The following is a 24,704-nucleotide window of genomic DNA, read 5'->3' on the forward strand; positions in this document are numbered from 1 at the left end:
CAAACTAAAAAACAGAAGCATGACCTTTTATAAGAACTTTCTGAAAAAGCCTCTGTTGACTTTCTAAGTATTCTTGAAAAGAACTGTCATCCACCCTATTAGAATAGAAACGGATCACAAATAAGAAAAAGAGAGAAAACACTGCAATCCTTACTAAATGCTAAATGTTTTTAATGTGTGCTTGCAATACATTTTGGTGAGGCATGCAAAAACAGAGTAAACCCCCTCCCCCAAATATACTAGAACTATTCTACATCTAAAAGCTCCAACTGCAACCCAATAGAGTTGCCCAGACTTTCCTGTTTATAAAGAATCTGAAATGGATTAGATTCCCATGGCATACAGAGCATCCTCTAGAAATTGTACTTGCATCAAGCGAATTCTATGTATTGCTAACATAAACTGAGAGCTATCATAAGCAACACAATCCCTATTTATGCAACATGCTCAACAGTTGGTGCTTAAAACATACAAAAATATTATTTATTTCCTATAGCAAGTATGTACACATCCTGCCCTCCCACACAGCTAGAAATAACGTTTTCCCTTGCAAAAAACCTAGCCTCTGCAAGGATTTATACCACTTAGGTGGATGACAGAAATGGTGCCAAAATCTCTTAACATCCTTTCCCTTCAACTAAACTGACTTTGCACAAATTGGAAGACGTTTAGTCACTTCTAACATTGACAATAAAAGGAGAATAAAAAAGAATCCAAAAGAGGAAGGCTGCTAGTCGAGGCAAGGCTTGTCATATTTGAAGTCTGGCAGAGTACATCTGCACATACTGAATTTCAGAACTCCTAACGTACAAGCATCACATGAACAAACGTTACAGCCTCCTTACATAGTGCATCCTTATCCCATTGTACATATTGTTCATTGTTATATTACTGTGAGCATGTAGCAGACAACTCTGCCTTTTAACTTTTTTACTTAAAAAGGCACTTTAATGAGGTCCTTTCTAACTAATAGGAGAAACTGGAATACTTTTGCCTCAGGAATTTTCCCCTCTGAAATTCCTTTTCAGAATCTTGCTGTGAAAAGCCTATGAAACTATTAAAGGCAAAAATATTCTGACTGTACAGATAATTTGGCATGGAATTCTTTCTACATTTCTGTTCTTCTATGATTACTTCGACAGGCTCATAAGGCTGCTGAAAAATATCACCAACATCTGCAGAAAGCTAAAGACCCTCCATGTGTAATTAATGATTCATTTCACTATTTAAATGACACTTATATTTGCAATTTTGTGAAATAATAAGTTCTTTCTAAATAGCTTGCTTTGAGTATGAAAAGTTTTTGAAAATTAATTGCTATGGGTGGAGGTAGTGTCTGAATTTAAAGAGAGCAGAGAATAGAAATAACTACATAATATTAAGATAAGTAGATTTTTTAGGAAGACTGGAAAAATCTTCCTTTTGACAAGAAGTGTGGAAAAGTGCTTCCAATATTAACGCACTTAAAATTAAATTTGATATAGGATAAAGATCAGCCAGTTGGAATAAAACAGCTTTCTAACAGTTTAAAAGAATTTGATGTAACAAATGAAGAAAAGGAAATGCTAAATAATACCATGCCCAATTCTGCTCTCCAGGGAGTGGTTTTGTAGACAGGAGCAACTGCTCAGAATGGAATCAAGCCAACACACACCAGGGTAACATGTACATTCTTGCAAAAAAGGCGTCACAGGATCTCTACAAAATTTTCAGGACCAAAATTCAACCTTATATCCATGTAACTGTACCACCAGTAGCACAGTGCCCCCTAACAACACATTGGAGAAACAGTTTTATGCTGAATTACAGGGAGTAGTCCCATTAATAACACTTCAAATAACCACTTTTCAAAACTAATTACATGGGAATGCAAAAGCATGAAAGGTTCTCGAATTTAATAACTTTAGCATTGGTCAAAAGGGGAAATTATTAGGATAAAAACCAACAGCGAGTGTCTTACTTGTCTGAGGTCGATGAAAGCTAACTGCAGGGTGTCTCCCTGGAATCCTGGCACAGGCTCAGAACTAGCAAACACTGCAAAGAAAGGTTAGAAATATTACAGATGTATATTTCTAAAAAACCTAACAAAAATCCAGTTTTATGCAATGTAAGTGCTAGATAGCATTAAAATGAAACTAGTTTGATAGAAATAGATTAAACTAATAACTCACAGTGATTAAAAACAAATTAACAAACTTTCCCACTTTCCCAATAATCCCAAAGAATAATACCTTTACGAGTATTATTAGGAATTTTGCTTAAAATCCTAATCCAGTATAATGCTACTACCACAGAAGTCAACAGACTTTTTTTGGCCTGAGGTGAACAATTACTGAAGAATTTCAAAATAATGCCAATTCCATGGCTGTCAACATAGTTTCAAACATCTGCTTTTGTTACAGAATCTACACTATAAAACCCCCACCTCTAGCCAAACAGCCATAAAAGGGTAACACTAAGGTGAGAGGTAGTTTAATGTCTAGATGACAGGTGGAAAGCTCCACATGCCATCAGAACAGAGCTGAATGCCTGTTCACACCTTTTAGCCAGCTTATCCATAATGAACTTCTGTTCTTTATTTATAAAAATAGACCATCAAAATTGGAAGGTAAAACTATATTCAAAATCAAAAACGAGAACAAAAACAAACAAAAAAACCCACTTATGGCAATGAAAAGAAGTCAGCTATTTGTTTAAATTAGGAAAAGATAAATAATAGTCAAACTTAAATATAGTTTCTGTTGCTCATATCCCCGTCACATATTTATAAAAAAGACACTTGCAGAAACACTCACTGCCTCACGTCCCCACTCAAGTTAGACATCTTTCTTCAAAAGAGCTTCAAAAGCTCTTACTCATCTTACTTCAAAAGACCATTTCTTTTATGCTCTTCAGTTAGGGCTCTTAACAAAACAAAGTAGACATTACTGTAATAGTTTTAGACAGGTATCATCCGAGGCAGTGAAAAGTAACTTATTTTCCAAGTTTGAGAAACAGGTCAAAGGTAGAGGAAACAGAATATATGGATCAAAAAAAATTCCAGATCCAGTGGTGCTTGACTCTACTGTGCCATGTGTACTGCTACTGAAAAGAACTGAAAAGAGAGTATCACTGAAAAGTGTGACCTGCAGCAAAACTTTGCAGTTAGTTATTGGCACTCTAGCCTTTGGGTGGTACCTTCCTACAGCGGGGTACTTTTACTTGCCACAGGGCAAATATTTGCATCCTTGCTGCAGCTCATTGGGCTAACATAGTTTGGAATTTATCCTAATGCATTAAATAACACAGTATGATTTGGCTTCTCTACATAGTACCTACTAGCATTGCAGCTCTAGACCACGAAGCTCATAAGGTACCATACTTAACTATTGTATAAGCTTTGTTCTCTTTTAACCCCTATTTTACATTATGAATGCATTTATAACACCGGGGGCACTCATTATAACACAAGCATTTCTTCTCACATTTGGGTCATTTTTGACAGGTGACTACAGCAGAGTTTATTTCATTATTACAATTTCATGAGTTCAAAGGGCAAAAGGATAATCTACTTATGGTAATGGTCAGACAGTTCCCCCTCTACCCTCAGCTCAGGGCTTTTAAGTTTTGCTAACAATTTACAAAGCTAATTAAATATTTTCTACTGCACAGCATTTTAGCAAGATATTATAAGAACAGGATTAACATTCTTACTGTCTTTGTCCTAAGGGTCCTTTCCAGATAGTAATGAAACATTGTTATATATATATCTTAAAATATTCACCTCCTACACTCATTCCAGGCTTAAAGAGGATTTGGAGGGGTAAAGGGCTGGTTGGGTTGGTTGGTTGAGTGAGTGTAAGAGCATTCAGGAATTTTATCATATATGTGAATGAAATGCAAAGATCACCATTAAACTGTCACAAACTACCACTGGCTGCTTGGCAATTTGAATCAGAACCTTCAATGTTTTGGGGGAAAATGGGCTGAAAATACACATTACATGAGTCTGGCATTCACAAGGGGTTTGTTAACATATTCTTTCCCTGCACTTTGCTGATAATGTGTAGACCTTTTCTGTGTATACAGAACAGGATCTTTGGCACGGTGTGCGGCCACAATATGTACAATCTCAACGTACTTCCTACAACAGCCAGTTTGGGAATTTACGGAGGTAGGATCTAACAAAAATAAAGTATGTATTAACACAAAAATAGGTTTGGAGGTAACAGATACATGAAAATGGTAAATTTAAATATAGTAAAGATTACTTTGGTCCATTCTCTTTTGAATACTTTTCTTCAATCTTTTCATTACATTTTGCATACAGGATATATGTGAATTGATGTATGCATGTGTTAATGAATACCTTAAGATAAAGGCTGTATCTGCTAAAATGGAATGTAAGACATCTTTAATTGTAAATTGTACTGAATTTCTACACGCTTCTAGATTTATTAAGAGGTCTCTTCATTTTATTCCCTCAAAACCCCATCTTTTAGTCATCATCCCGTTGTGCCTCTTTGTTGGTCTGGGAACTCAGTACCTAATTCCTGACAAATAGTTTTGCTGCTCAATGGCAGAAATGAAAAATCAAGAGTCCAGACTTTGGATCAAGAGTTAAATTAGGATGATTTTACTTCATAGCACTGACTCACAGGCAGGAAGCAAAGCTATAAACGTATTTTTGAAGCAAGAGCAGAGAATCAGGTGACTATCTCAGCAGCCCTCAGCCACTTTGCAGCCCTGTTGGATGCTCCAGCTGTTCAAACATGCCTGGAGGGGAACCTCACTGAGGGAGCTGCCAGCTGGCTGGTCAGCAGCCACCAGCCCTGCCCCCAGCACCAGCGAGATCTCCCCACTTCCCCTCACTCCTGTGCTGCCATATGTGACCAGCAGATGAAGGATGGTCTCAAGTGAGTTAAGTTAACCTGACTCCGCAGATGGGAGGGGAGACAGGTAAAGTGAGGAGCCTCCAGAGGAGAATATAGTGCCTTTTCAAGGAAAAACAGGAATTTGGGTTCCTCACCTTCTGGCATGCCCACCTGGAGATTAGCTTCATGTACGCTCAACAGAGAGCACTTGGATCAATCCTGAACACTGTGGCTCTCCACACAGTGGGTGAAAAAGGAGGGACTGGCAGGAAGCTCTGTGTTGGGCTGGTTAGGAAGGTACATACCCCTGCTCTGCACGAATTCTCTACTAACCCATTCTCATCTATAGGCAGGACTCAAAACCTTTTAATCCTTGCAGAGATTCACATCTGGGTGAAGGATACCCACTCAACCATACTACCTCCTTCTGCTGATTAATACTGTCTCACAATTGAGCTATGTTAAAACACATAAATTATAAAAATTGCATTTAACTCTTCCAGCAATTAGAATTTCTGACAAGTTCCAATTCCTTAGTAAAAAGCTGACATAAGCTATCTAGATCTGGATGGTGTCTCTGAAAAGCTAATTTTGTATTAGGTACACCTTACTTCTCATAAAGTGATTTATAGCAACCCACATTTGAAGTTCTTCTTCAAGGAACAGCAAACGCCTCTCCTCCACAACCCATTTCTCTCCCCAGGGAGCTGAAATGCAATACCCAACCCAAAGACTATTATTCAGGTTTTATTCAATGGGGCCTAGTAAGTTCTATTTTTCCGAATACTGTGTAAGAAGCTAAATTATCACAGTGGAAGATCACCATTAGAAAAGAATGGTATAAAATTCAGAGGTCAAACACTATTCTTAACTTATAAAATACGTCGAGAGAGTGGAGAGATATTTCAATTAGAACAGGACCAACTGAAATCAAACTGAAAACTTTTAAAATGTTTGGAAGGAAAACAAAAAAAACTTACTGGAAGCAGAGTGAGGAGATAATAACTTTTTTTTAATAAACCGTCATAGAAGACCACCTGATACTATTATTATTCTTGAGCAAAAGTATTAAATACTTCCAGATTTTCTGCTCTGCTTTTTAAAGGTAGGTGCTTTGCCCAGAAATGCAGTGCAGGATAATGAAACCTCAGAGTTCACAACAAGATCACCTCCTTCCCTTCCACCTTCCTTTCTTGGAAGTCCACTTACCATTCCAGTTATTAGCTGTGACTAAGAGCTTCAGCACTTACAGACTTTAACAGATTGCTGCTCATTAACAGATTGTTTGGTTGTTGGTTGGACTGTTGACTGCTTTTTAATAGAAAAGAAAAAAATCTGACAAGTAATCATATTTCCCTGCTTTTATTTAGGTGTCCTCCAGTCCACATTAGAAAGAATAAAAATGCAATGATAAAGATCAGAATAAATATCTAGAATATTGCCAAGGATTTAAAAAAATTTAGCTTCAGATATTCATAACTTTCTGCATCTCACATAACTTCTTAGTTCAAAACGCATCTGAGCATTCTCCACTGTGTCTATAATAAAATGCCAAACCCATGTATACAATACAGTAGGAAACTACTCAATAGTTGTGAATTATTTGCACACTCTAAGCACTAATTGAAATGTCACTGTCGTATCCACTAATCCTAAACTGTCAAAAGAGTAAAGCTGGGGGAGGGTGATGTGCAAGAACATAAATCACAGGCATCACAGTGAGGCCTGGAATGTGCCTGTGATGGATCTTATGAATGAAACCACAACAGTAAAGCTGTCTGAGCAAAATCTTGTGTCAATCCCTTATTCCAGTTTTAAGATGTCATTTGTTGCAACATACTATTCTGACAAGCTGCCACCATTACATTTAAACTACTCAAAGTGTTTCTGTGCAAAACCAATTTTTTTTCTAATGTGCTTTAAAAACTTTGTAGAAAGGAAGAATTAAAGCTTATTCTATTCGCATCTGTACAACCCATGCTAGAAGTTACGCAATGATGGAAAGAATGCATTTTTCAGTCCTTAAGTTAATAGCTTTCTGAAACTTTCTCATCTTGACCCAAAGCTTCCCCTGTCCTGTCCGTGTCATATGGTCAGTATAACAGCTACATGTAACAAAACAGGTTGTCCTAAGGCTATATTTTAATCTTAAAAGAATGAAATCATGTTATCATGTTAAATTAAATAAAATCCTAATAAGATCTCTTCACTGATTGAAGTTTCCACTGTGCAACATTCAAAGATGGTAGTAATGGAAATTAGGATGGTACATAATGGGATGAAGGCTGAGAAGCAAATGGTCTGAAAACAACCCAGAGACCAGGTAACAGCTGGACTCATTGCGACTTTTCATTACTTTGCTCTGAACATTCTGTTTATACTGTGAAAGTCACCTGCAAGGCATGCAACTTATTCCCGGTACTGCTAGAAATCCCCAAGTGAAACAGTGAGTTGGTTAATCTACACAGAGTAGTGAAGTACTGTACTGTTCCCGGATGACATTTAAAATGTTAGAAAAAGAATAATATGGTAGTGGGCAAGATTTCTTCACTGTTACACTATTTGTTCAGAAGGCAGATGATTGTTTAGGGAGTGCACTAATTCAGTTTGTCTAAATGAATTATGATATCAGTGTTATGAATACTATGGAATTTCTGGTTTTCCAACTGAGATTTTTTTAAAATCTAGGGAACTACACAAATGCACATACCCACACATACCTGTTCATCTGAAAAGAACACCATTACATTTGCAACTGTCCTAGTTTGAGTCAGAACACAACAAATTCTGTTCAGTGATTTCACTTTTCAGCTCAGTCTCTTCTAAGTAACTGCACTGTCTGAAGTTAACGACATGTTTCTGTAGACAGGGTCTGCTTCTAGAAGTGACAGTGCTTGATGTTTACAGTTACTTCCAGGGACTAGCATGCAGAAAGGATCTTGTTTATACTATGCACTACGGTGTTGCAAAGACCAGGGTCACTGCTAATCTTGGGTACCACATTGGGGGTGCAGTAAGTTAGAGTGTATCAAAAGTAAAAAAAAAAAAATTACAAAAAAATCAAACCATCATCTGTTTGGCCAACTTGTGCAATCATGAGGCAGACCGTAATGTCAAGATCACCATTATTTTTAAAATCGGACCCTGATAATCCCGTCAGTTCATTCCAGGCTCTTGAAAGCCCTTAAGGCTATGTAATGAAGGACTGTCAGAAAGATGCCTGCTCTACCTGTTACAGACTTTAGCTGGAATAACAAATAAAGCTGGAGAAGGAAAGACAAGTGTATAGTTCAAGTGCCAAAAATGCTCCTTAACTCTGTCACTGGGCTCCCACAAGAACCCTTTGTAATGTTAACCAAATTGCTTGAAATCAAATTTCCAGTTCCCCATAGGTGGCTGCTAACTAAATAGTCATCAATTTTTTCATGTGTCCAAACTGAAAACCTTAGGATACGACTTGCAGAACTGCCCCATTTTACAGCTGTCACCCAAATCATTGAGATCCATGCTTCAAACAGGAAAGATACTTTGAAAAAACAGAACATAAGAATCTAAAGATAAATATTGAAAAAAACCTAGTGAGCCTTTTCACTGTATCTCAGTTATCAACTATTAAACCAGACCTAAAACCTGTTCATAACACAACAATGCTATGGAAATAGCTTCCTTCATACGGATTAAGAGCCCACCCTCAGCAGTGAGCTCCACACAAAACATGAAGAAATTAACCCTGCCTTCAGTGCTGGACTGAACCAGTTTCATAAAATAATTCTGATGCCATATTTTGAACAGTGAGAATAAACCAACATTTGAGGTTTACTAAATAAGTGCTATTATTCTGCATAGTGAGTAAGGCAGCAGTAGTTCGAGGAGGGAGGTAACCCTGTGTATCAGCACACTTAATACTTGTATCACAATAAATAAATTCAAGAGGGAAAATTAAAATTTTGCAGAGGTTTGACTTCTTTTTCTCAATTATAAAAGCATAATATTTATGTAGTGGTTTGGGGCAATTTTGTAATAGACTATAGGTTTTTTATTGGATATAGCAATTATGTTCCCATTAGTAACAAAAGATGTACGTTTCAATCATGTACTTGAGTTAAAAAAAGTTTCACAAAAAAATTTCACAGAAATGTTAATATACTTACTCATAAATAGTTTTACAAGAAGGTGTACTGTAATAATTTTTTTTTTTTAAAGACAAAGATTTAGTAGATTATGGAAAAAGATCACTTTATGGCTTACATTAAAGAATTTACTGCAGTGTTAAGACAAACACAGATAGGAATTCTGGAACATCTACTTACATTCACACTGTATCACATCTAAATTAAACTGCTGAATCGCTCCCATGCTTATTTGTTTTAATTCACTGTCCAGTAGTATCTGCATTAGGGACGTTGAAAGATGCTGGCAGGCTGACATGCAAGCTGTCTGGGCCACTTTTCCCTAGTAGAGAGAGCAACAAGTTTTAAGATAAAAACAAATTATATGTCACAGAAAAACTGCTTATCTGATTTAATTTTAATATACACTCAAAGTTTTAATGATGCAGGACTTAGATTAGAAGGAGACAGATTACACTTACTGTTATTTCTTTGGCCTGTTAGGTTTTTTCTATTAAATCAATCAGGGAACTAAATTAAGTATCTGTTAAAGCATATTGATATTTCCTATGGAAGTCCAACAGTCTTCATGAATACAAGGCTATTTCCAAAATAATAACATTACAAGAACACAAGTTGCTGAAGAATACCAACAGCTTTATGAATTTTTTTCTTTTTACCCAAACAGAATGAAAGCCAGAATGTAATGAAAATCAACATGCTGCATATTTTTAACAACAGTCAGTACAAAACCCCCAAACTTTATATAAACCAAAACCACTGCTTTCTGCTGGGGCATTTCTCATAGTGGCCTGTGCTAATTATTGGCACTTTAATTGCTTGAATTCCATCTCAAAGCTTGTTGCTAATTTATTCAAAATATTCATGCCTATCCATCATCTTTTGAGGTGCTGTCAGTAGTCGACTACTTACAAAATGAAATGTAGCCCTCTGCTGTACAAAATAGAAATAATTTTCCAGTTACAGTCTAGTTAGTAACATTTCTCCTTACTATGTATGTGTAATTGAGACAAATAATTTTCCAAACATGAGACCAAAAAAGAAAACACAAAATCAGACATCAACTTAATACACTATTAAAAATTTAGTACAGAAAAACCTGAATATATAGAAATTCTACCTTAGAGTTAAGAAAACCCATTAAGACCAGCTACCCGATCAGACGGCACCATTCTATTCACAGCACTGTTATATTTTAGATCACAATGATCTTGACTTTCAAACGCAATTATGTGACTCTCCATAGTTTAATGTACTTAAACCATGCTTTTCAACTGACATCTGTGTTACAGTACGTATTGAAACAACGGCAGCTATTAGCACACTTACACAAAATAAATCATAATTACACAATACACCTACTGGAGCACACACCACTATCGTTTCACCGATATCCATCAATAAAGTGATGACACCTATTTCTCTAAAGCAATGGTTCCCCAGCTGTTTCCTGCAAAGTCAGGTTGATCAACTCACTGTCAACTCACAGAAACAGATATAAGCAATGAAAAACGATAAGGGTAAGCAGTTCACTGTCACAAAAAGTTTGGAAAGTTCTGCTCCAGTATCTGAAGAGCCATATCTTGTCCTTAATAAGACACCTTGCTCATATAATTCAATTTTCATTAATACATGTAATAGAAAACAATTTGGCCCCAAATATTTTGAAGTTTAAAAACCCATTCTGTGTTAAAACTTAATTAAAATGTAGACAATACAATGGAAAGCATTCACTCTCCTCACGAGTCTCACCAAAACATTAAATTGCTTTTGCTAATACCTCTTTAGCATTAGGACACCTTGAACTGTTAGGAACTTTAGATCTAAAATGAGATGTCAGTTTCTTAACTGAAAATCTCAGAAAAGCAAATAACATTTTTGACTAAAACAGATGAACTGACAACAAGGAATGTAAGAAACAATACAAGAACAGCATGCTTAGAAGTCTCCCAGCCCAACGGTAATTACACTGGGAGACACGCAGCTCTATTCCCCGAGCAGGACAATATCAATATGAATGGGATAAAAAAAAAGACAAAAAAAAGAACAAAAAAGAAGGAAAAAAAGAGGAGAGAAGGGGAATCAATGGGCCACAGTTCATTTAATTACAGTGCAGCAGGTTTGAAATACTTAATGGAAATGTCATTTTGATTTAATGGAACAACTAGTGCATCTGTTTAACATACTGCTCCATCAAATCAGCTCCATGTCCTATTTATGCTGCCACTATAATGTAATAAAAGTTCAACCAGATTAATAGGTTGTCAAGAAAAACCTTAACATTCAATTTATTTTATATGCATACAATGTGTACTCTATTGTTTTAAATAAAAGACTGAATTTCATATTTCTAACAAGCATATGCAGTTAATTGTTACCATCTGGCAAATATCAATAGTACTGGAGCACAAGATAATGGTTACAATACAGAAATGACATGGTAAAAGCCACTTGGACTTTAAGTATCGATACATGTATGTTTAATATTTATTTTAAAATTTCATAAAATGGAAACATCCCAATACTTAAACTATTTCCAACTATGTAACTTGAACTACAGGCTTATTGTTCACAGGACATACCAACAAATAAAAGAAGTTTACTATACACAGTTTATACTTAATACAATCACTCATTTTTTTTTAAATCTAAAGAAAAAATGAAGCTACGTGTATCAATCAAATCACTGAATTTTAACTGAGAGAAATGTGAATTTCACTGCTATCCTCTTCAAAATTCAGTGTTTCCCAATTCAAATACATTGGATGTACAATTTTCAGAGAGGAATGAAATTCAAATTGGTGTCTGACAAATAAGATCTAGTTAAAAATTTATCTTCAAATTTCCACTATGCACCAATTAATCAATTCCTTGCCATTTTTTCATAATGCATTTTGAAGAGGAAATTTACAGATTTGTGAACATAGCAATAAAATATTTGTTTTCCAGAATTAAACAAATCTCAGTTAGTTTTAAAACATTTTTAATGTTTATTATTTGTCAGTTGTTTATGTTTTAATTACTGTTATTAGTTTTTAAGGGTCGGTGACCATGGTTACAGTATCTAGCAATTAAATACCTATATTCAATAGCATGCAGAGATTCAGCAGGCTTCTCCCATTCGCTCCAGTTGCCTCCCATTTGGAGACGTCTCTGCTGAGCCTATGCTAATTGCTGCTATCTACAAAACCTATTCTTCCACTCAACCAATGGAACCTTGTTTAGGAAACAAGGACCCCATTCTATAAGCGAAAACACCTGCTAACAGTGTTAAAGACAACTGTTTTTTCAGCCAGCCCTCACATTTTGCTGAAATACAAGTTTGTAAAAAGAGAAAACCCTTAGACAAACTTCTTATATTTCAAAGGAGCTTGTGAAGAGAATCTGCTGACATATTAAATCCTTTTTCATAGGACCCAAACCTTTTCTCCTAAGAACAATTGCAGTAAAGAGACACTGGCTCCTAGGAAATTCCCAAAGGGTCAGCCGTACGCGTCCCTCCGCGGCACCTTCGCAGTACTGCTTTCTAAGACCCATGCTAGCTGTCTCAAAAGCAGCTTTCATCATTCACTATGGTGTCAGTCAATATGATTTATGGACTGCATTCAACAAAGTCAAAGCATATAGAATGAGAAATATGACTACAATCTGCTAATTTGTTTTGTATTGAGCCACTTAGGAGTCAAAGACCTGATGTCAGGCTGAGACCAGCAACACAATTAACCAGCCAGTGACAGATTCATCCATCCTCCCTGCCAGGCTGTGCCAATCAAAGACAGCATGAAGTGGCATTTGGAGAAATCAGTAAGAAAACCCATTCTCTAAGCAGCCTGTGGAGGATGTTGATTGACAGTTTTTGAATATAGCTGCAGAAAACCACTGCCCTTTCACCCTCCCTGCAAGCTGTGAAATTAGGCTTTTGCTGCCAGTCACAGAAACAATAAAATAACACAAACTGCCATCCTCAGCATAAAACGAAATAACAAAACTTATCTGTTAAATCTAAGAAGTTAAGCTGAAGAATTAATTTAATGATATGAAATGACATATGAACAGCTTTCTGAAAATGCAATAAAACTAAACATACAGATTTTATCAGTCATAATAACTAAAGCATTACATAACATCAGGACTAAAATCCAACTTTTGAACTATCGATAAGACGCAAGTATACTAGAAAATGCTAATGGAACTTTAAAGAATCAATTTTACTTCCCGTCTCTGCCCCAAATTCTACTGAAATAATTAAAAAATATCTATTTGAAAGTAATTTGCAACTGTTATTTTCCAAAGAGTTGTCCAATACTAACTTTGTTTTGACAAAGCATGTATCTAGAATAAAATTTCAGTTAATTCTAAACTTAGATTAAAACCACTTATATACACAGCCTCTACGATTTCAAATTAACTGATCTGAAAATAGAAGGCAAAATTTTTCTTTAACTATTCAAAATAAAAACTGAAAAATGCAAGTTCTTAGTAACAAATTTGATCATCCAATTGATTTAATTAGATTAATGGCTGTATAGTGAAATTTAAATTTTTTTATGTGAAGAATCTAATGACACTATAAACTGCAATATGAACTTAAAATGGGATGTAAAAGAACCTGAAAACAGAAATAATCTCAAAAGACTCAATTTTTGTGACTTTAGAAAGCAGAACCATTAAAAACTGCATGATTCTCAAATTATAACCTTGCAAAGGCAACACAGACTCGGTGCTCTTGCTGAAATTCTGCTAGTGCTTGGTCCTACACAATAAGCACACTGACACCTATTCAACATTAACAGGAAGTATTTCTACACAAAATACTCAATATTTGCAGTGCTCATGACACCTATTAGCTTGACAGTTCAACATGAGGCTGAGTGTTCAAATCATAGAAACGTTCCTTGGATTGAACCACCAATGTCATCTAGTCCAACCTCCTACCTGGAATAGGACTATTGCCAGCACTAGTTCAGGTCTGTTGTCCTTTTTTCTGGCTGAGACTTCAAAACAACCGAGGACAGGAATTCAAAGCCTCTCTGGGTAACCTCCTCCAACAGCACAGTACTTCCTTTGTGCAAACTTCTTCCCTAATGTCAAACCTTTATCTCTCACGCTTCCCCCTGTGACCATAGCCACACGTGAATTTGTCAGTCCTACCACAAAAAGACTGGCTCCATCACCTTTGTATCTGTTCTTCATGATCTTCTGCCACTAGATCTCTCCCCAGCCTTCTCTTTAACAGACTAAATAATCCACCTCCCTAAACCTCCATTTGTAACTCACACGCTCTAAGCTCCTAACAACTTGGAAGCCCACTGTTAGATCCTCTCTCCAGATCTGCAGAGCGGCTACTCAGCCAACTGCTTTCCAGACTCTAGCAACACAGTTATTCTTACACTGTGTATTTTAAGTGTCTTATGCACTTGTTCACTTCAACAGCGAACAGCACAGCATATACTTGTTGCTGTACACAGCTTAAGAGAACAGGATTCAACTCTATCATTAGAAAAAATTTGTAAAAGTAAGTTCAGAAATTCAGTATTCAAAAGCCACTCTTAACAGAATAATATTAATTTCAACACTTTCATTATCATGGAAATGCTAATGCCAAATCAAAATAAACTCCTTATACAAAAACTGATGACCTGAAAATAATCAGGGCTTGGAAGAATTCCTAAATGCAATTCATCATCTTCTAAAATAAATAAATAAAAAATTGAGCACACACATTCCCTTGACCCCAAGGCAGAGGGACGATGGAACTTTCACTGAATCTTTATTCTGTTGTATCACTCTATCCTTATCCCATATGCGTGTCTCATGGCTGCATTTTGATACCTGACCTCTCTTCCAAAAGGTCTCATAGTCTCCTCTAAACGATCTCATGTGGGATGCAAGGCACACCCCACCAACCTTCTGCAAGGTTTTTAGAGCTCCTGTTGTCCCAAGTGTATGAAAGCCCAATGTTAGTCATTAACCTGATCCCTGCATGCAGCCACACAAGGTAAGCAGCAAGTCATCAGGAAAACAGAGGAGTCTTTTTATTAAATGATTAAAACTTGAAGCAATAAGCCTGCAGGCAGTTCATAGTTTTTTCAGTTCACATGCTTTTTCTTCATCTTGCGTCTACTTACCGACATAGCTGCATGGTCATTGTTGTTATTCTGAGAAGGAAACCAGTAAGGCAATCAAAACAAAAAAATTAAGATGTACTGTCAACATCAAAAAAAAAAAAGAATAAAAAATTGGTAGCGATAAAAGGAAGAGCTTTCAAAAAGAACAATTACAACTACATAATGCCTTAATTATTTTTTTTAAACCTGTGAATTTATACCGCATTTTGTTGAGGCATAACAAAGATATAATATAAACAGTATTAATTCAGCAATAAAATGTTTTTCTGTAATAGGGAACCGTATGCTAAAATATCAAAGTAGGACACTTCAAATTATGAAGGGTCTGTTGATATGCCTTTCCAGAAAGTTTTCATTATAAGAAATCATATATTCCAAAATACTTTGATTGAAAAAAAATATGCCATGTTTACCATCTTGGCTTACGGGTTCTATCTGTATGTCATTAACATACTTTGTTCAAGAAGACTTAGAATGGCTCAGGACAGTAAGAATCCAAACGCAATGCAGAAGAGCATAACGGAAGAGCATCCGGTTCCACCATGTTGGACCCAGGACACACCCATTAATAAATTTTAACATAAATCTAATGGTAATATAACTGCAGGATGGAATAAAGTTTCTTTTCCAAAACTGCTTTGTAAGTACAGTAAACAAACACAGAGAAGAAAACTAAGATGTAAAACTTAAGAGAAAAACCCAAAACTTCGGAGACGTAAGCAGTAAAATTGAGATCATGTTCTACCTGATTTAGATCTCCAGTGTTCCAATAAAAGTAATACAAATTGCATAAACCGGATACGTAACATAAGATATATTTTATTTAAAGTTATGTCTATGTTGGTACAGAAATACCTCAGTATAGCCCTACATGGAAGCACAAAAGGAGACACATCCCTGTGCATTTACATAGCTTACATATACAGCTAAAATAAAACAAGACTTCAATGACAGGAACCCAATGACTGCAACAATTTTTCTAATTTTTTTTTTCTAATTACAGAAAAGGTTCTGAGACACTATTTTGAGCAGTGGAATGTTTCTGACAGCCATACAAAAAATATTACGGAAATGACACTGCGACATTAATGGAATAATGAAATATTGGAAATAATGGAAAATGAAAAGTAAAACTATTCCAAATCTTAACTATGGCATATGAGAATCTGGCTTAGTTTAGCACTGCAAAGCACTTACTATTTTAACGAGTTATGGAACCTAGCTCTGGGCTTATCTTTGAAAACGCTTTTACTGTAGATTTTCTCTTAATGAAAATAACTTACTATTACAAATCTAACTAGAACCACCACAATGAAACGGTCTATACATTTCCATATAACCTCCACAGCTCACATACCACAACATTCATAGGACCGGATGTTTCTACAATTGGCCAAACCAGAACGGGGAGCAATACACAGGATAAGTAAAAAATTACAAGATTCCTCTTGACAGACCAGACTAGCTGTCCACATAGTCCTACATCACGACTGTTACCTGTTACCTGGTCAGAGTTTGAGGTGACAGAATAACCTCTTCATAGGAACTAGCTTTCTCCACAGGTTGTCTTGTGCCCCGAGACACGCATTTCTATTCCTTTCGCATTTTCCAAGTCCTAATGCCACAGCTGCTTCTTTCCATCCTCTTAACATTAGTTTTGTTCTGTCCGTGACTCACATCCAAACGGCTACATCACAACATACATTCATCACAGACTTCTGTACCTCCTCCTCTAGAAGTTGCCCATCCCTTAACTATATGCATATGACAGCTGAGGAGCAGTGCGATTTCTTCTTAACTATCTAACAAACCTGGTGCTCTCTAGCAAAATATACAGAAGGACATGCTTCATATGTCACATTCACATCGATATTATGTGACATATTTTGAGTGGGTTATGTCTTTGAGCCAGTAAAAAAAAAAGGAAACTAAAGAATCACAGCCTCTTCACATGTGATTTGAAAGAGCAGATAAGCCCACTATGCCAGGAACTTCAGCACCTTGCTGTGCACATAAAGAAATTATCTTTTACTTCCAGTGTGGAGCCTCAAAACATTCTGTGAATTGAAGACTTACTCATTAGAGGCTTTGTACGTGGGTAAAACACTCAGTCATCAGTGTGACAGTAGCAACCAAGGACAAACTGATGAAAAGCAGATGTAGCTTGAAAGACCTACTCAAGTTATTCAAGACCTATAAAGCTATAAACTATCATCATGATAAATCAAACTAGAAATAGTCTTTTTGTCTTAAAGTAAGGGGAATTCAGACAACAGAATGTGACACTTAGTACATAGAACAGGTTAAGGGTACCCTTTTACCTGGGACAAAATAACAAAGGATATATTTGAATACGAACAAGGAATCATTTCAATGAAGCTCAGTTAACTAGAGTCAAATGACTTTTCATTATCAAATCCATTTAACTAAAAAACAACCTTGGAGAATCCAAGATCTTCATAATCTTATGCACAAATACAGGATTTGCATCAATTCTGCATTATTTGAATCAATGCATGTGTACACAGAACCAACATAGTTAATTAAAAAGGCTCTAGAAAACTGCATGAGTTCTTGCACTATTTGTAAATTGGCTGTTGTTAACAAAATTACTAAAGTATTTGGAAGTAAAAGTAAAATATTTAAAGTGTTACCATGGATAAGCATCATCAACATAATACTGAAACACATCTGAAAATACATCTGTAGTGAAAAAAATTAAAAAAAAAAAAAACCTGCCAGAATAAGCACAATTCAAAAGTCACATCTATCTTCAAAATCTTAGCATTTTAAAATAAAATAATGCTCTAATAGTTTGAATTTAAACTTAATTTTGAACACTTACAGGTAAATGAGTAAAAACTTGGAATGTGCTTCTTAAAAAGTTAATAAGGTCCATTAAATATCCACTGGCTCTTCCATCTGATTCAGACATTGTCCAATCATAATCAGCAATCTGAATAAATTCATCTATTTTTTGGTTAAGTTTTGTGTATATTTCTCCTTCTGCAGCATGCCTTGCATCCTGAAAAAAAATCATGTACAATTGTTAGTAGTCTGAAATACTATTAGAATGCAGATAAAATTATACTCATTTACAAAACTGAAATCTTGTGTTTTTCTTAGATTCAAAAAAATATTTTAACTTCTGTCTTACAACAGGTCTGAGGCTGTAGTTTTAAAATACTCCCATAATGTATACTGTAAGAGTGTTTGGAACAGAATATGCCTACAGAATAAAGTTGGCAAAGACAAATGAAATTAATTTGAATTTGGAAACAGAGTAATTACTTCACTTTCTTCACAACCATCACCTTTAATTCAACCGTACAAATTTATTAAGCCTGACAGAAAGTTTATTTGCCCTTTTTTACAAATAAAATAACAAACGAACCGAATTATTTTATCTGTTATGGCTAGAGGCCCAATAATAGTACAATTTTTACGTAATTACTGTCCTAAAGCTGTGCATCTGAAAATGACTAATTTTTTGTCCTCCTTTAAATATCCTGATCATCACACATTGCGATTCACAGCACTCCCTTACTTCCTCCCATCCCCTGTGTTTTGTTCTGCCATCACCTGGATGCTCCTTTTTGGAAAAGAAAAGAGGCAAAATCTAGCATTTACCGTGAAGTGAGTTTCTGATGCAATATACGTGCCTGCCTTTTTTAGGGGACATCCTCACAGATGCAATGGGACCTACGTACAGATGCTTGATAAGGTGCATCTTGCTGAAAAGGCGCGCTTTTGCCAGCCTGGAGTTTAGAGATACTTGAAAAATAGCGTGTTCTAACCTGGCCTTGACATGAAACTTCCTTCACTGATCGTGAGAAATAATTCAAGTAGGACATTTGATTTAAAGTGAACTGGTCAGTTGCTGAAGGTTTTTCGAAAGTGAAAACAGGTTGTATATACTGGAGCAATATAAAAGTGGGTGAAATTCCCATTGCTAGTTTCCTTTGGCAGAAAGTAGTCCAAAACCATGGCATTTCAGAAAGGTGTAAATAAGAAACGGAAAAAGAACAAAATTTAAAAAACAACATTATCTGAGCTTAAAGGTGACATCACACTGAGTGTGTCAAATTCAGGCTCCAGTCAGGCCCCAGGCCATGAGGCACCTCAGGCAGAAGCAAGAAAGCACGTGGCCCTGCTATGTATAAATATCAAAGTACTATTCCCTAAAAACAGCACTTTTACTGACAAACCAACTTGCAAAGGCCTCCACTGAACAGCTATCCCAGCCCAACACACAAACATCTGGCAACCTGTTAACACGTCAAATAAAGGAATATGCTGACATTCACAATTTTGTAGATGGCCGTGACTATAAAAGCTTCAATTTAAGTCAGCTCTATATTTAAAGTTTCTAATTAACAATGAGACCTCAGTTTCAACAACCTATAAAGATGGGTCTGCTTAGGTTCAGTGCAATTGTTTGGATTTTTTGTTTGGGTTTGTATTTTTTGTCTGTTTGGGGTTTTTTATGTAAAACCTAAGCAGGTTATGGAGTGGTTGCATCATCTTTACCAGTTAAGATGATTTACTGGAAATGGCAAGAATAGTCCTTCAGTTTGTTGTTTTGGAAGCCTGTTTTTGGCTACTTTTTATTTTGCTTTGTTGGTTTACAGTTGGAGCAACGTGCTGCCAGTACTTTAAGCAAGGTAGATTCCTCTGTTCCCTGCGAAAACTGAACAGCTGAGCAACTGGATTTCAAACCCAGCAGTTACTTCTGAGAAGCAGTGCTAGGAATCCCATGCACAAGTGAGGAAAAGGTGAGTTAGCAGTATTCAGATTTGGGATGACTTCTAGAGGCAGAAGAATTAACTCCATCTATTCTTTTAACATGGGGACAAAATCGCATCAAAACCTTTTGAAAACTTACCCATTTTTCCCTCATTATAAAGTGAAAAGGGCCAGTGACACAGTTTTGTTAAATGTCTTTCCTCTCTGAAGATGTCCTGAAGCCCTGTGCAGGATTTGATATGTGTATCTGGCCCTCTGCCAGCCATTACACAGCTTAATGCTGAGACTCTGGGCTCAAAAACACCTATCAACTAGATGCAAATAATCTATTTCTGCTTAGAGTGACTGCTGATTCAAAAAAAGGAAAACAATGGTCATCCAAACTTGGAAATCGTGGCTACAAGTATTGAAAGTGACACCATTTTTTTAATGCGGTAACATGAAACAAGTTTTGGTGTTGCTTGTCTTTTAATTTCCACCCATATGAAACAATGCTTGGAGAGCTTGCAGGTCACCTTAAAATGTGATCTTATATACAAAAAAAAAAAAAAAAAAAAAAAAAAAAGAAAAGCAGTCCTCTAAAACAGCAGCCATGAAATAGGTCTGAAGGCAAATATTAAAAAAATACAGTGTAGATTTATTTGCAAGATCATCTCATGGAATGCAAATGTGATCAATGCTGCTTAATAAAAGGAGATTTTCGACCACTCAGAACGGAGGTGACATGATTTGCTACCAGGAGATGAATTTAATAACAGTAGAACATACCAAACTCTGTGAGGGCCCAGTTTGGGAACCGCAAGCGGTTTTTCATTAGAATAGAGCAAAAAAACCGCCGGGGATTAACGAGAAAAGAATTTTCTACTATAAGTGGAGAGCATTGTGCTAACAAGTTCTCCAGGGAAAGAAACAGTAGAGAAACGACGTTTAAAAATTCTTTCGTGTTTCAGTGTTCATTCTGTAAGTTTCCAAAATGCACAGATACCAAGATCACTAAACACAGATAGAATATGCTGTGATTCCCTCCAATAGAACTTAGATAGTTTATAGGACAGTTAAATGTAACTTACATTTTTTGCTGATTGCTTATGCTGTAACATCAACTTTCAATTACATTTATTAAATGAAATTCAAGAATAAAGAACATCTTCCCTCTTAAGAAAATCAAAGACTATGGCTGCATTAAGTGTTTTGTTTGAATATTAAAAAGATTATGGATTGACCTTACACGAAAATATCTATAGATATGCAAATTCAAAAACACACATGCACTATTGGTAAATTACAAGCAAACAAGGCAGCCTAGATCTTATGGACAAGGCAGAATTAGTAAAACTACTGGTAGGACAATGTAACCTAACTACAATTGTTATGCCAGGATCTGTCTTGCCATTTTCACTAAATCTTTAGCAAAACAAATGACAGTTAATGGGAAAATTGTTGGCAATCAACTGGAAATACGAAGTGTCTTGCAATGATGATATCTTATTTCACCTCACCCACCTTTTAACATCTATGCGAGAGGGGACAGTATAATAGGATAGGCTACATACTGCATCAAGAGAAAAACTGAAGTATAGAAACCAGAACTAGTCTCAATAGTACTCTATCCCATAAATACAAGAAATCACCTTCCTTTGTTTCGAGTGTACACTGAAAAAACCCCAAATACCTGAAGCTCTACTTGCAGCTGCTCTGGAATCCCTGATGACTTTCTGTTTTGTTTTATTTTGTTTCTGTTTCAAAAATTCCTGTATAGAAACCCCAAGTCACTAAAAAGGCAATGCACTGGCTGAATTAATGACACAAGGTAACCTATACAAGATTATTCTTCTGTGAGAATGTTTTCTTCAGAAGGAAAACACCAAATCAACCTCCAAACATATACATTTTCTTCTACCCTAACCTAAGAAGCTGCTCAGTCAGATTCAGTCAACAAAATAACTTCTGCCACATTTTTATGTATACAAATACCAAAACTTGTAGCTTCAATGTCCACAGCCGTCTGGTGCTCAGAAGAAATATCTGGTGTTCAACCACCACCAGAGCTTGAAGGATCTCTAAGCTTCTCTACACTTGTCCCCCACGATACAATGCAGGAGAGTTTCTGGTGCAGGGCTGTTCAGTGGCCTGAGACGAAACCATCTTTGCATTAGGCATAGCTAGTCCAGCTGTTGGGATCTTGTTTTCGAGCTTACTAGGGTCATTATGACATGAAACAGTCTGAGCAAGGATCAGAATTTTGACTAATTTCTCTTAGAGATAAATCTCAGTCGTCTTGAGTTACCTGCCATTGTAAGTTGCCTTCAGCAATTCCACTTTTACATGCAGTTTTCTCGTTAACACAGATATCTAACTTACAACTGAGAAAGGACTAAGGCCTTTTGAGTAATACTGTGGAGTGGTACTTCACAGATGAGGGTATGGTTTTTACTCTGCCAAGAACATCAGATATGACTATACAAGTCACTTGTTTTGCTTTAGTTTCCTCATTTCAGAATCCTTCAAAATTTTTGTATAGACAAATGCAAGAACAACTAGGAGAACTTCACCTATTAATGAGATAAGAAGCCATATATAGGAAGAAAACTACAACCTTTTTTATTTTAGGATTATTCTATGCTCATCTTACAAATGTTTCCATTCTAACTGTCACAATTATGATCGTCTACGCTGAGTATGTATCACCTATGAGTTATATTAATTTTTTGAGATATAAGCTTAAGTACTTCTGCCATTTCTGAAAAATGTCACAGAATATACAGCTTGTGCAGATAAGCAGTTGCCATACATTAGAAACAGTCAAGTTCACAGTAACCATTTTAACAATATTACTGTGTATATAAAGGACCTGTACATAAAACAGGACCTCTAGAAAGATAATTGAACAATTAATACTTGGTAGCATATTCTTAATACTGCTTTTATATTACTCAATTACACAATTTGAAAAAATACCACTAAATATGTCTACTGTAGAATAAAACAAAATAAATAATACAAACATTTTAGATTAAACTAGCTGTTTCGCTTGATTCCATTCAGAAAGGGGAGATGTTACACAAACTGGAGCTTAATCTATTGAAAGCTTCTGGTGCAATTAAGCTTAGCTTGTCATTTCATAGCTTAATAAAACATTCATCAGAAAGAGAATATTGATGCTTCTCACCTACTGACATATTTCATATCATACCGACAACTTAAAAACCAGTTTTTATCTGCTCAGTGTTACAAACTGAATTCGTAACAGTTCAGAATTCGAGAAGCAAAAATGAGAAAGACTGCAGCTTTGCCTTCACCCCCTTTTGCTTTAAAATGCTTAATTAATAATGATTTTAATGTGACTCTTCAGACAGTCAGATAACGGATGACTTACACCATACCTTAAATGTAGAAAGTCCATAAAGCCTCGCAGTGTGAACAGTCACTTGTGAAATATTTGTAATGTTAGATATAAAATCCTCAAGGTATTTACAGGCTAGTTCCAGGTGTGTGGTGTTTATGATGATCTGAACAAGCTACAAGAGATGAAAAATTCCTGTAAAAATCCTTTTTTTAATCACCCATTGTCATCTGACTTCGTAAATGGTTACTTCTTTCAGCAACAATGCTACTAGAAATTAATTACAGTATTTCAGGCTACCACCTACTACCTGTTTGTTTTCAAGTTTGCTTTGAAATACCACTAGAAAGTAATACTACAGTTTACACAGAAATTACGCCATTTTAAAAACGAAGACTACAGACACCTACTCAGTGAAATGAATCCAAGTGACATTTTAGAGTTAAAAGAAGGGAAAACAAAGGAAAATGTATTGCCAAAACCAAATCACTAACTTGTACCGTAAAAATAGGGTTTTTTAAAAATTACTGCTGTTAAAAAAGTATTTCTCAATATTGCCTGCAGAATGATGCATTCTGAAATTAGACAATTTAAAAAATAAGGTTGTCAAGTCCTTCCACCCTCAACAATAGTAACATTCTGCTTGAACTTTATATAACTTTTTATAAGCAGGACTTGCAGTCGCTTTCAGTTCACAAATTAGACAATGCATAGTAACTGAAATATCAGTATATTACATCTTAATTCTCACTGCCTACTGTCTGTTTTAGTGGACGTTAATGTAATGCTTGGTAAATTTTCTCTTTTCAACATTTTTCTAATAAAACAGTTTGAAAATGAATTTATTTTCACAGCCTTGAAAACATTCCTGTACCAAATTCAAGAACATAGAAAACTACAACTGAGAAAAACTGGCATGTCTTAATAATGTGGCAATATATGATTTATAGAGCTCTTTCCTCATCTTCTAGATTTCATCTATACAAGAGGTTCTTGCAGTTTAAAAGCAGCATTTAATATGACGTAACACTGATTTAACAGCAACAGTCTAACTCCCTCTCAGCGTGTTTCAGTAGGTACCTGCTGTCTCCTGACATTGCATGTATCTGCAGTGGATATTCACAGTGATTCACTGTCTCACCCTGTCTTGTTCTGGCCAATAAACAAACCAATAGTCCTGATGAAGAAACAAGCACAAACCTACTAAAATTGCAATTGTTCTAGATAAAGTTTCATGTGTTAGAGTGAACTTGAGATTTTAGATTTCTTGATCTGATAGGTTTACTCCAAAACTTTACACAATTTGTGAGATTTTCTTTCCCTCGACTTTTTTTTTTAATAGAAGGAAAAGAAACCCACATTGTGCTACTAATTGCTAGACAGGAGCAGAACACACAAACCATGGTCTGTACGCAACCGAAGAAGTAAGAGCCTTTGGCTTATCTCTTGCAAATCTCTGTTTATCCTACAGGAAACAGAACTCTTCCATTGTCATCCTTCTTTC

General features: G+C 35.8%; 1 protein-coding gene across 1 annotated transcript in view; it reads right to left on the reverse strand.

Annotated features, from left to right (window-relative positions):
* Positions 1-1,960: 1,960 nt before the first annotated feature.
* Positions 1,961-24,704, reverse strand: part of EXOC6 (exocyst complex component 6) — a gene marked incomplete at its 3' end in the record, with an annotated part of 48,933 nt that continues 26,189 nt past the window's right edge. Inside the window, exons 16-20 of the mRNA XM_010142377.1 lie at positions 23,241-23,375; positions 17,957-18,136; positions 15,112-15,141; positions 9,164-9,305; positions 1,961-2,034 (exon numbers count right to left, since the gene is read on the reverse strand). Of these exons, the coding sequence (XP_010140679.1) occupies positions 1,961-2,034; positions 9,164-9,305; positions 15,112-15,141; positions 17,957-18,136; positions 23,241-23,375 (561 nt within the window). The remainder of the gene's footprint in view (positions 2,035-9,163; positions 9,306-15,111; positions 15,142-17,956; positions 18,137-23,240; positions 23,376-24,704) is intronic.

The sequence above is a fragment of the Buceros rhinoceros genome, unplaced genomic scaffold, assembly GCF_000710305.1.
Source record: "Buceros rhinoceros silvestris isolate BGI_N320 unplaced genomic scaffold, ASM71030v1 scaffold14038, whole genome shotgun sequence".
Taxonomy (NCBI): Eukaryota; Metazoa; Chordata; class Aves; order Bucerotiformes; family Bucerotidae; genus Buceros; species Buceros rhinoceros.